General features: G+C 32.7%; 1 protein-coding gene across 1 annotated transcript; it reads right to left on the reverse strand.

The window, feature by feature from the left end:
* Nucleotides 1–3083: 3083 nt before the first annotated feature.
* LOC109534448 lies at nucleotides 3084–7676 on the reverse strand. The gene is made up of 8 exons (XM_048669135.1): nucleotides 7201–7676; nucleotides 6999–7098; nucleotides 6258–6359; nucleotides 5915–6163; nucleotides 3981–4373; nucleotides 3474–3575; nucleotides 3255–3410; nucleotides 3084–3200 (listed from the first exon to the last, which is right to left on the reverse strand). The coding sequence occupies exons 1-8, from the start codon at nucleotides 7674–7676 to the stop codon at nucleotides 3144–3146; spliced, it is 1635 nt and encodes a 544-aa protein (XP_048525092.1). The 3' UTR covers nucleotides 3084–3143.
* Nucleotides 7677–12166: the final 4490 nt, after the last annotated feature.

Raw genomic sequence — 12166 nt, forward strand, 5'->3', positions numbered from 1 at the left:
AAACAATTGTTTTAGGTCTTTGCTGCCTTGAAACCTCAAATTTCGTTTGAGTTTTATTTTTCATTTAAATTTGAGGTTTTAAGGCAGCAAAGACCTAAGCAAATAATTTCACACTTTGACTGAAACCCAGCAGGGAAAAGAATATAATTAAAGAATTATCTTAAGTGATGAGTTTCAAATGTGAAAATATTTTCCCAAGAAAAATTATCGTAGAGGTAAATCTGAAAACTTTTTATTTGGAGACATGCTGGCATACAGATGAGTGCGTCTGAGAATTATTACGTCAAAACATAAGTATGTCAATACTGAAAACTACATATCCCGTTTAAACAACCAAACTTTAAAAGTTCGAGTTGCTCAAAACTATCATACTGCAAAATCTGCAACCAATTGTGCATATTTCAACAATATTTGTGTTTATTAAAGAATTACTTTGATTTATTTTCCTGACTGCGTGAAATTGTTATTATATTCTTTTCCTTCCTAGGTTAGTAAGTGTAAAATAAATATTTTTATATCGTTTATTTCATAACGTTTGGGCGAGACAAGAACAAACTCGTAATTGGGAAACAATTGTTTTAGGTCTTTGCTGCCTTGAAACCTCAAATTTCGTTTGAGTTTTATTTTTCATTTAAATTTAAATTTTTTAGTTAGTTTAGAAAGTTAGTTTTCATTTTTTAAATTTTCACTTTAGGTTTATTTTTCATTTAATTTGTGTCAGTGGTCCTTTGATTTTCTCCGGTAAACTGACTGTATCGTCGGCACATCTGCGGTTGTTCACCGGTACGGCATCAATCTTCTTCGCTTTTCAAGGCGCTTGCAATTATTGTTATTATGATTGCTTCTGATGTCTGATTGTCAATGCAATATTATTTTGATTCATCATTATCGTGGTCATCATTGTATAACTGTTAATGATCGCCAATGTGCATTGTTTTGATTATAACACAGGTTAGTGCTAATTCGTATATTTTCAGATCTAGATAGTTTATTTTGAGAAGGTTTATTTGATTATAGAGATTCTTATATTGAATAAATTAGCATGGCAAAGTCTGAGCGGTAATAAGGGACGAAGTGAGCACTCGGAAATGATGAAAGCAGCCACAACAAATCGATAGCATTTTTGCTATCTATAAAAACCTGTTTACAATAATTGTCGAAATGATAATGCAGGAGCATAATTTTTTATTTTTGTTCGGTTCATAATATTTTATTAATTCCTTTTGAACTATAATAAATGTTATTTCAAAAATAGTTTTATCAAAGAAACTTAATATAGTGAGTCCCGAAATAATATTGGCGCAAATGCATCAATGCTTATTAACCGAAAAATTTACCACTTAAGATATAACTAATGAGGGTGTGTGCAACATGAAAGGAAATCTAATTGGCATACTACATGTTTATGATGATCAGTACCTGAAAAATTACTACTTTGAGACAGCACTCAAAGACTATTATAAACAAGTTTATGTCTCCTATAATTCTCTGGGGTTGATCGAATCGTATAATCAAAATTACGAGGTTTACTAAAAGACCGAATATCACACATAAATAGTAACATATCTGGCACAAAGTGTAGATTCTATAGATTTTATCCACTAGAAAGTTGTCACTTATTTTAAATGGCCATAGGCCAGATAATAACAAATAAAATTTGGAAAGTTGTATGAAAGATAACGTCTTGGCCATTTGAAACAATGAACTTGACTTTAATATGAAAACTGGAATTAACTGCTGTTCTTAAGCATTTTATAATCTATGATTCGTTGCCAAGTGAGTGATATAGATTGCTATAGTTCAGTCAGAATGAAAATCAACCGTTAATACATGTCTTTAAGGCTGTGAACTTATACATACATTTTTTATTCGCTCATTTTTTCTTAGTCAGTGTTCTATCAGAGTGGTCTAGTGAATTAACCTACATTTTATATTCAGTGCACAATTTAATGAATCAAAACGGCATATAATTAGTTCAGAGACGATTTGTCTTGCATAGCCTAGATTGCGGGATTTAATGAATTATTGATATACATACAGATGATTTCGTTCACAGTAGATATTTTACAAAAGCCTTTAATAACACTTAATATGTATCATGAAGTATAAAGTATATTTATCATGAAGAAATTTCTGTTCTCGAGATTGATTACATAGCGCTCTTATAAAATAATCTGCACGATTTACGTCATTGATTATGTCAATTGGTTTAATACATTCTTTGTTTTTCTTTAAGAGTTTTTTAAGCCTTCGAGAAATAATAACAAACTTTTTGGTAGTGCACTAATTCACACTAAAATTAGTTATTCGGTCATTGGAAATAACGGTTTCGAAATTATATATTTAATTGCTTAAAATAATAATATTAATAACAAAAATAACAAAAAAAATGCACCTTTACATAAATAAAACTATGTCATAAATTAATATACAACTAAGCTACATACTGCAATTTCAGTACACTTTGGGACCCCCGCTAAAGAACTCCTGACAAGTAAAAAAACATCCATCTAATAAAACATTTGGAGTCATTTCTTGAAATATATAAAGCTGTTCCTCGCTTTCAGATGATGCGAAAGAATATTGAGAATTTTTTATTCTAAATTTGATTTATTTGGATAATTCTAAATTTGTAATTCTAAAATAGAGACGTTAAGGCTTGTAAACAATGTTCCACACGAATGTATTTTCTTATATGAAATCATCCGAAACAACAAAACAAACTTAGATGAGAAATAATAAGATTTCTGCAGATGAGAAAACGTGCATTTCTTATTACAACCCAATATTTTGGTCTTTTATGTGGAACACTATCTAATTTTCAGCATCAAATAATTTGAAAACAACTTGCAAGGAAAATTTGCAGAATTAAATATTAACAGGTGGGTTTTGTGATCCATTAAAACTGGCGCATTAAATCGTAATTGACTCGATTGAAATCAATTATATATTTTATTTTCCTTATATTTATAATAATTGGGCATACCTATTGGAAACAACAAAACAAGATACACTTTATGGTCAGATTTCCAACAAAAATTAAGAAACTACTGGAAATTGTATGTTTCTTTCATTTTAAAGAAATCTTTGGCTATTTCTGAACATCGCTACATTTGTACTCATCATTTTCCTGCATTTCATTTCTAATCAGGAATATTTTGCCTCATTATGGATGTGTAGGAATAAGCCACTTTCATCGTCTGCAAAACCCAAATTTTCATATTGAATAGAAGTTTAGATCGAAAGCGTTGCACCTGCACCGCAGTAGAGTTTGTCATTGGAAAAAACGGCCCTGCGGTGAGACCAATTGGCTTTTGAGCTCTCATCATCATTACCATCAACAGCTTTTGTACCTCTTTGCTTTGCTTTTCCCATTGGCTAGCAGCTATAGCATCCGATACTGCTAAACCCTAAAAATAACTGAATGGTAGCAAATTCGAATTCTTGTCTCGCTTAAGTTTCGCTTTGCGCACCTCTTCCGAAATTTCATTAGCATGCCACGACAGTATAAAAATTTGAGCAATTACATACATATTAAGACATAAAACCGATATCCAACCGGAAGCAGTGTCTATCTGAAATGTTAAAATATTGAGTATTTAATAAATGTATTGACAAAGTATGCAGGCAAATCAGATCTGAGAGTGATTTTACTCCTAAAATTTTAACTGGGTTTTAAGGCACAGAGGTTTCATTTGCAGCGAGACTGGAAATAAAATTGTTCGAATTTTAGAACTTATGTATGTTAATATTACATATAATACATATATTATATTATCACATATCCAAAAGGCATTAATATTCATAAACCAGTAAAAACTGTTATTGATGTAAAATAGTTTTGGTTGGTTTTTTCATTTTCCAATCTTATCTTACCCAATTAAGTATTGATGTTCGTTTATCAGTTCTTTGATTGTTCTTTCTGCATTGCCGTCGTGTTGCCGTTCTTGGGCAATCTCGTCAAACTTTTTTAGGCGAACTTGTAAAATTCTGAGCCTTGTTCTGGCATAAATCATCAAACAAATAAGTGTACTTTGACTTGCTGCGTTGCAAAACAGACCCTGGGTATCGCATAATATTGCAACAGTCATGACCCATGGCATGTGTTTTTCTCTCTTGAAAGGATACCAAAGATCGTGCATGAATGGAGTATCCTTAAATTCAGACATGTCTTCAGAAGCCACCACTTTCATTATTGAAATATGTGCGAAACCGCCGCATGCGAAAAATGTAACTAGGAACTGAAATATGTTGATTCTTCTGCAGTACTGTACTTCTTGTTCGTAGTATTTCCTCACTTGAGTATCGTTAGAGGCTCTCATTGCTGCTTCGTACTTTGAAATCTCAGAAAACATCAGTGGAACTTTCTGAAGCTGAAATCATCCCAGGCTAAATACATGTTAGCTGTCTAGCTTAGTCAACAAGACTGTTTGCGATTTCTTTCGCAAAAAAGAATAAACTTAATGTTAACGTGGGTGTCCTTTTGGTTAATCCACTAAAACTCTACAAAGTCAACAGTGCTCAATAATTTATCCATTCATAAATCATTAAGCAAAGTGAACTTTTGATTTCTATTTGGTTACCTGAAAAATGACGACTTTCAGGCATGTTTCAAATACTATAATGAACATATTTAGAGAGCTAATTATTCTCTCGGGTTGGTCATGTTTAATCAGAATAATAATAAGGTTCCCCAGAAGATTTAGCACTACACTCACATAAGCAATCAACTGATATATAGTGTAAAACTTATATAATTTCTTAAAAATTATGTTATTTGTAATTTTGAAAGGCCACAGGCCGCAAAGCAACAGAAATAGTTTGGGCACTCTGATAAGTCTGGCTGTTCTCATTTTTCGAACAAACTACCTTAAGTCGAATGCAAAATTAGATTTAATTGTTCTCGTATTAGATTTTGTACGAATGAAATTAGAAAATGAATGTATAATCATCCAAATAGCCCAGTAAATATAGGTATTAATAGTTAGGACTTCAAACTGTTAGCTGTTTATTGTATTGTTATCGAAATTTTTCAATAATGTGTAATTACACACCAATTCTTTGTTGCTTCGAGCTGGAATACTATCTTACTATTATTACAATTTCAAATTAAATTTTGGCGCTGCCCACAAATTTCAAATTAGCTTTTTGAGCAAAAAGTTTTTTGAGTAATTTTTTCTTTTCTGAGAGTTTGAATTCGAATATTGTTTAAAGTAAATTAAACACGTTTAATATGAAGTTATTATATTTCCAAAGTAAACTATAAACTGGAAACGAATTTTCTCATCTGACTGTTCTATAGAGTCGATTAGAATTCAGTGCTTTATTTCGGTTCACTACTTAGTATATAATTAGTTCAAAAATAGAAAAATTCTTTTGAAAAAATGTAGAAGAATGAAAGGCCACTTGAGGGATTCACGTAGGGATGGAGGTGATTCTATCGCGTATTAGTATATCCAATAATTGAAAATAGACGTATTGAAAAGGAAATTAACATGGAATAATTGAGCAGTGGATTTTTTTCTCTTTTCCAATCAATTGAAAATTTTAACAGCTGTGCTCTTCTTAGTCAAACGTGATATAATATTAGTTTCTTGCTCTATTATAGGGAAATCGTGGAAATACCCAAAATAAAATAGCAAATTTGCATGTTTTTAAATCGTAAATTGTTTCGGATTGTTTATGAAAATTCGGATGTTTATTCCAGTTTCTTTGTTACTTTCAATCCTGAATTTTTTTAAATTTAACGCTTTCAGTATTAGAATACTTTCCTTATATGAATATATATAATATACTTAGAATTCCTTATATGAATATGCAATAAAAATTAGAAAGCTGCTGGGACAACTATATTTTATTTTCTACTAAACATCATCGCTTTTTTGCGATTTGTATCTATTCAGGCATATTTTGCGTCATTATAGATGCGTAGGAATAAGCCACTTTCATCGTCTGTAAAAAGTACATTCTGCACATTGAATTGAAGTTTAGATAGAATACACTTTACTTGCACCGCAGTAGAGTTTGTCATTCGAAAAAATGGTCCTGCTGTGAGTCCAATTGGCTTTTGAGCTCTCATCATCATTATTATTAACAGCTTTTGTACCTCTTTGCTTTGCTTTTGCCATTGACTAGCAGCGATGGCATCCGATACTGCTAAGCCCTAAAAATGGGAAAAGTTTCTTTGTAGAATGTCACAATATACATATACCAATTGTTACAAAATAACTTATCAAAAATTTGTTCACTTTACATACCTCTACCGATATTTCATTTGCATGCCACGATAGGATAAATATCTGAACAATTACATACAAGTTAAGGAATACAGTGGCCAACCAACCCGAAGTTGTATCGATCTGAAAAAAAATTATAAAACATATTTTGTATAAATCTTTATTTGCCAGTCGTTTTCTTGCGAAGAGATTGTTTAAAGCTCTACGGTGCTTTATCGTGTTTTCTTCAGAAGAAACCGAAAAAACACACAGTTTTGGATTGAATCTTGTAGGTGGGATACCATTACATTAGAAAATATTTTAATAATATTATTAAATGAAAATAATTATTAAATTGCAATATTTTGCTTCAGTTGGTATGAACATATGAACAGTCTTTAGATGTTTTGGGAGGTTCAATATATTTAGTGAGAGGAGAGTGAATATTGAAATTTGGACATAACACGGAGTTTCTGGAAAATATATTACTAATTTTTTCTTTTATTATATTTTCTTGCATTTGGTATTTATTTAAATTTAACGGTAATAATTACGAATTGATAAATATTTATAATAACAGCTAAACTTCAAAGTTAATAACACATTTAAGTATATGAAAATAAATATAATTAGGATTTAATAAACAAAACTGGAATTGATCGAATTAAAACTTTATATTTAGGGTGATACAAGGTGCTAAAAAATTATCATAATTTTTAAATGTATAGCAAATAAAAGTACATTTTAACTGTTGCCTAAAAGAATATCTTTTCTAGTACTTACTATAATAAACTGACTTGTGCCGGATGCTAAACATAGTGAATTTAGCATGAATTCAAGCAACAAAACGTGTTGCGTTCGGTCATTCAATGACTTAACAAAACTGAAACCAGAAAGCAGTGAAATCAATTAAAACTATCGATTCTATACACTGCAGACATATCTATTCAATACAGATCATTCTTTTCTTTTTTGAGGGCCTTACTTTATTAAATATTGATGTTCAGCTATAAGATCCTTGACGGCGCGTACTACATCACCTTCGTACTCTTCAACAGCAATCTTATCAAACTTTCGCAAGCGAATTTGTAAGATTTTCAGTCTTGTTCTTGCATAAATCATCACGCAAAGCAATGTGGTTTGGCTAGCTGTATTGCATATTAGCCCTTGAGTATCACATATGAAAGCGATACAAATGACCAAATATATATAGTCTGCTCTATTGAATGGATACCAGAGGTCGTGCATAAATGGAGTATCTTTAAACACGCTCATGTCATCAGAGGTAAGAAATATTACTACTGAATCTTGCGCAAAACTGGCGCATGCAAGGAATGTAGCTATGAATTGAAACACATTTATTCGTCGACAGTAGATTGCATCTTTAGCATAATATGCCTTCACTTCTGCATCGCTAGATCCTTCTATGGTATCTTCGTATCGAGTAATTTGATACAACATATGAGGGACGTTTCTAAACTATAAGGATGGGTACTATTAGTATTAATATTTTAACGACAACCAGTGGTAGGACTTTTTACAGTTATTCTTTGTGTCTGAAAACAGAGGAAATTTTGTGCTAAGAAAAGGTTCCAGTGATTTTTGCTGTTATTTACTGTTATCAGATGATTATTTATAGTCAGTTGGACCAATAATATGGGCTTTGAAGGGGTTACATTAGTTAAATCTATACTAGTGCAAGTGAAGGAAACTTGGAACTTTTAACAAGGGATGATGGGAGCTGCGAAAGGGCTATTTGTTAGTTCCATTTAAAATGCGGCTCTCTTCTGGTTCTTTTTCTTCAGGTGCCATCTCCGAATCTCTCGAAGAGTAGATTCATTTATTGTCGTTGTTATCGCGATAAATATCGCTGCTATGAAAATTCGATTAGACCGAGATTCTCTACCATTTTCTTAGGTTTGTGAGTGCAACACCGGGAGCCACTTTCTACAGAGCAATCTGTGTTTTCTCTGGACTATTGACTGTAAAATTCCATATGTCTTTCCACTCATTTTATGGCTATACGACTTTACGTCTTTTTACTATTCTGGCCAACTTTTGTCAGTCTTTGAACGTTTGTCAATCCTACACATCAAGATTGCTTCAATTTTTTAAAGAACTGCGACATTCACTCATTCTGCCCCTTAAATGTGACTATGTGCCTGAAAGACAGAGTCCGAAACGAGGATTTGAGACGCAGAACACACAAAACATAATTGAAGAAATTACAAGGCTGAAATGGCGGTGGGCTGGACATGTGTCTAGAACAAGGAACGGGAGATGGTCGACGAAATTACTGGAATGGAGACCTCGGGATGACATGAGAAGTGTAGGGAGACCGCCAGCCCGATGGACGGATGATTTGAAGCGAATATCCACAAACTGGATTGGAACCGCGCAAGATAGAGAAAAATGGAAGACACTTGAGGAGGCTTATGTCCAGCAGTGGACGCCGAGAGGCCGATGATGGTAAAATACCTGTTGCTTCTTAAAACTGAAAAAGCAAGTTAACAAACTCACTGTAGGCTCAACAGCTCAATTAATTACCTCGGGCTCAATTTGTACCGGTGTTCGGTAGACCAGAGACTTAATGTGCCTTAGTGTCCTGTATATCGTACATCCATGGTAGAAATGTACTCTTTCCTCGGTAATTATCTGGTGCACAGTTGCCTGAGAAAGCGTCGGCTTTTGTCAGCTGTTGCGCAATACGTGTTTCTCTATGTCTTGGAGCCGAACACTTTTTGGTCGTCCACTATGACTCTCTATAGGATTCAGACAAAGTCACAATTTGACAAAAACTGCGGCTTTGAAGTTCATCAAAAAATTGAAGAAGAGCACTTTTTTAATATAAAAATTTTCATGATTTTAAGTAAAGATCGTAACTCTGCTGTCCGAATTTTTAATTATCAAACTTGAAATTCGATTTCAAATTTTAATGTCTTCTAGAAATTTTAGGAAAAAAAATTATATAGTTTTTCGTGGTCTTCGAGTGAGCCCCTATAACCATATAAGGAATGACGCCAATTTTGAGTCACCCTGTTTACGTGATAATTAAATTTTACTGCAGAATTAATTTTTTATCTGAATAAAGTTGGCGTGCACTGTTTCACACTTTTCTTTTCCTACTTCCCAGAAGTATTACATTTTGGGTTTTATTCGCACGCCAAAGCAAATATATTGCTTCTCTCTTCTACATGTCTACCTTCTATAGGTAAACTACCGTTTATAGAGTTGGTCTCCCAGATTATCGTACTTCCGTATTCCGTATCTTCTGTATTAGTTGACGTGCTAATCCGGCTTAGCAGGACAAACAACGACTCTGTTCCACACAACACCTCTGAACTTACGGCTCTGTCCTTTAGATCAGCAGGTTTTCGATGTCCTCCGCTAAAATCACTATGTCGTCGACATATCTTTAGTTGCTCATCGGTATTGCACCAATCATTTTCGTTTCCCTTAGTTCTTTATTCTTCCTTATGTATTCGAGTAAACGTCAATGTGTATTTTTCTGAAACTATAATAGAGACCCCGAAATGGAAACCGCAGGAGTTTCTCTATAATCTGTTCAGATGTACCTCCTGGTAAATATTTTTGGCAGTGTATAATCATTAATCAAGGGATATCGTTAAGACCTACACTGATAAATAATCCCAACTGAAGATATAATTATAAAATATGTGTGCAGTAGGTGAGTACACAGTAACAGTAGGTAGTAGTGCGGAAATGTTAACGGAAATCTAATCTAGTAACGTTAATCTAAGTACCTGAAAAATGACTACTTTGAGACAAATCTCAAAGGCTATTATAAACAAGTTTATGTCTCTGATAATTCTTTGGGGTTCATCAAATCTTATAATTAAAATTACGAGATTTATTGAAAGACCCAAAATCACACATAGATAATAACATATCTGACACAAGGTGTAGAATCTATAGATTTTATCTACAAGAACGTTATCACTTATTTTAAATGGCCATAGTCCAGATAGCTTCAAAAAAAATTTGGAGACTTCGCTAAAGGACGCTTGGGCCATTTCAACTATGAACTTGATTTTGAAGGTAAAACTGGACTTAACTGTCGGTGATTTGCTTTTTATGATGTGAATGCTATGATGCAAAATGACATTTTTATAGTTCAGTCAGAATGAGATTCAACCGTTCTTACACAAATTATCAGTTTTCTTTTTTAAACACAAATTTGTATGCTTTTATCTAATTTTAATTAGAAAGTAAACTTTTTCAAAGTTTTCAGTGTCGAGTCTACAATGAAATCTTAATTTTTTAAAAATTGTTGTAGTGTTTTGTGAGTGGTCTAGCGAACCTCTCTGCATTTTGCATTCAGTACGGAATTTAATAAAAAATAGCATATAATTAGTTCAGAGACGAATTGTCTTGCATAGGCTAGATTGCCGCTCTTGATAAATTATTCATATAAAAGCACAAGATTTCGTTCACAGTACGTATTTTACAAAAGCGTTTAAAAACACTTGAACTGTAATTACTACTAGCTACAAATTATATAAAAATTAGACCCTTTATCCGTTGGTAAGGCGACTGGGTGTTCTTTTTTCTAGAAGCATACCCCCTTTAACCCCCCAGAACTTGGTTGTGGTGCCCACGGACTTCGAGCGAACACATTTTTGCATTTGTTGTTCAATTTAAAAATGTTCTGAACTCTTGCAGTTTTTTCGTATCTGTCGTCGTTTGTTATTTGCTCAAATATGTAGTCCAAAGTCCATGTAGGTTTTCTGGGTGATTTTCTATGAATTTTTTTATACATTTTTTGTGCCCTTTTGCCCCCAAGTGTAAGTTGAAGTTAAAATAGGGATGGCTGACGAGTTAACTTAAAAATTTATTTTTTTTTACGTTAATTTAATTTACAATAGTTGAGGTTTATCGGCCGGCTGTAAGCTAATCCAAATAAAAATACACAAAAATGCAACAAATATTTCAAACTAATTTCTTTCAAAAAAATGTCAACAAAAGGACGCAAAAGAATTATAAGAAAATTCGTGGAAATTCACCCAGGAACCCTACATGGACTTATATTTGTGCAAATAACTCGAAAACGAAGACAGATTCGAAAAAGCTGAAAGAGAACTTAAATTGCACAACAAATGCAAAAATGTGTTTGGTAGAAGTTAGTGGCGTACCACGAAAAAGTTCGAGGGGGTAAAAGGGGATATGCCTCTATAAAAAAGAACACCCTGTAGATTTTCACAGGGTATAAATTTGAGCAAAATATCTCATAAACTGTAAGAGTTAAAGAGAAAATACTAAAATTTTTTTTTAAACACCCTGTATCTCGTTAACTATGGGCCTGAGAAAAAAAACTTAAATGGAAACTCGATTTGTTTTGAGGTGCTCTACACGCCCCTGCTCTGTGCTCATAAAGTTATGAATCACCCTGTATATTAACTTTGACTTTGAACAAATATCTCATGTTCCTTGGAATGATTGTACAGAGTGTTCATATCTTCCACTATTTATAGTTTTGGTCATGCCAGAAGGTTCAACATTTCCTTGCATTTTTGTTGGAGAAAAAATTCAATGGTGTGTTTTGTTGGTATTCTGCCGCTTTTACAGACGACACTACGCAATTTTGTGCTGTTATTTTGAGCGAAAAAAGTGTCCAACAAACGTCGATTTTTTGTCGACTATTTTTTGAGAAAAAAGTTTACGTAATCTTTCCTAAAAAAACCTCCAACATAAATATTTTTGTAATGCACACAAGAAAGGCATTAAAATTTGGACATATAAATTAATAAAGCAGCATTCCGAATTACTTCATGTTAAAACAAAGGAAAGTGTATAAAAATGGAATCGACCCCTTTTAAGTTGTTTGGGTATTCGATACTTAGAATGTGCTGAGCTTTTTTTATAAAGGAATGTATTTGTCAACTAAAATTATGGTTTAAATTTTAATTTAATTAGGTATTTTTAAATTAACG

The sequence above is a fragment of the Dendroctonus ponderosae genome, unplaced genomic scaffold (assembly GCF_020466585.1).
Source record: "Dendroctonus ponderosae isolate FM_Combo_2020 unplaced genomic scaffold, Dpon_F_20191213v2 Dpon_F_20191213_8, whole genome shotgun sequence".
NCBI lineage: Eukaryota > Metazoa > Arthropoda > Insecta > Coleoptera > Curculionidae > Dendroctonus > Dendroctonus ponderosae.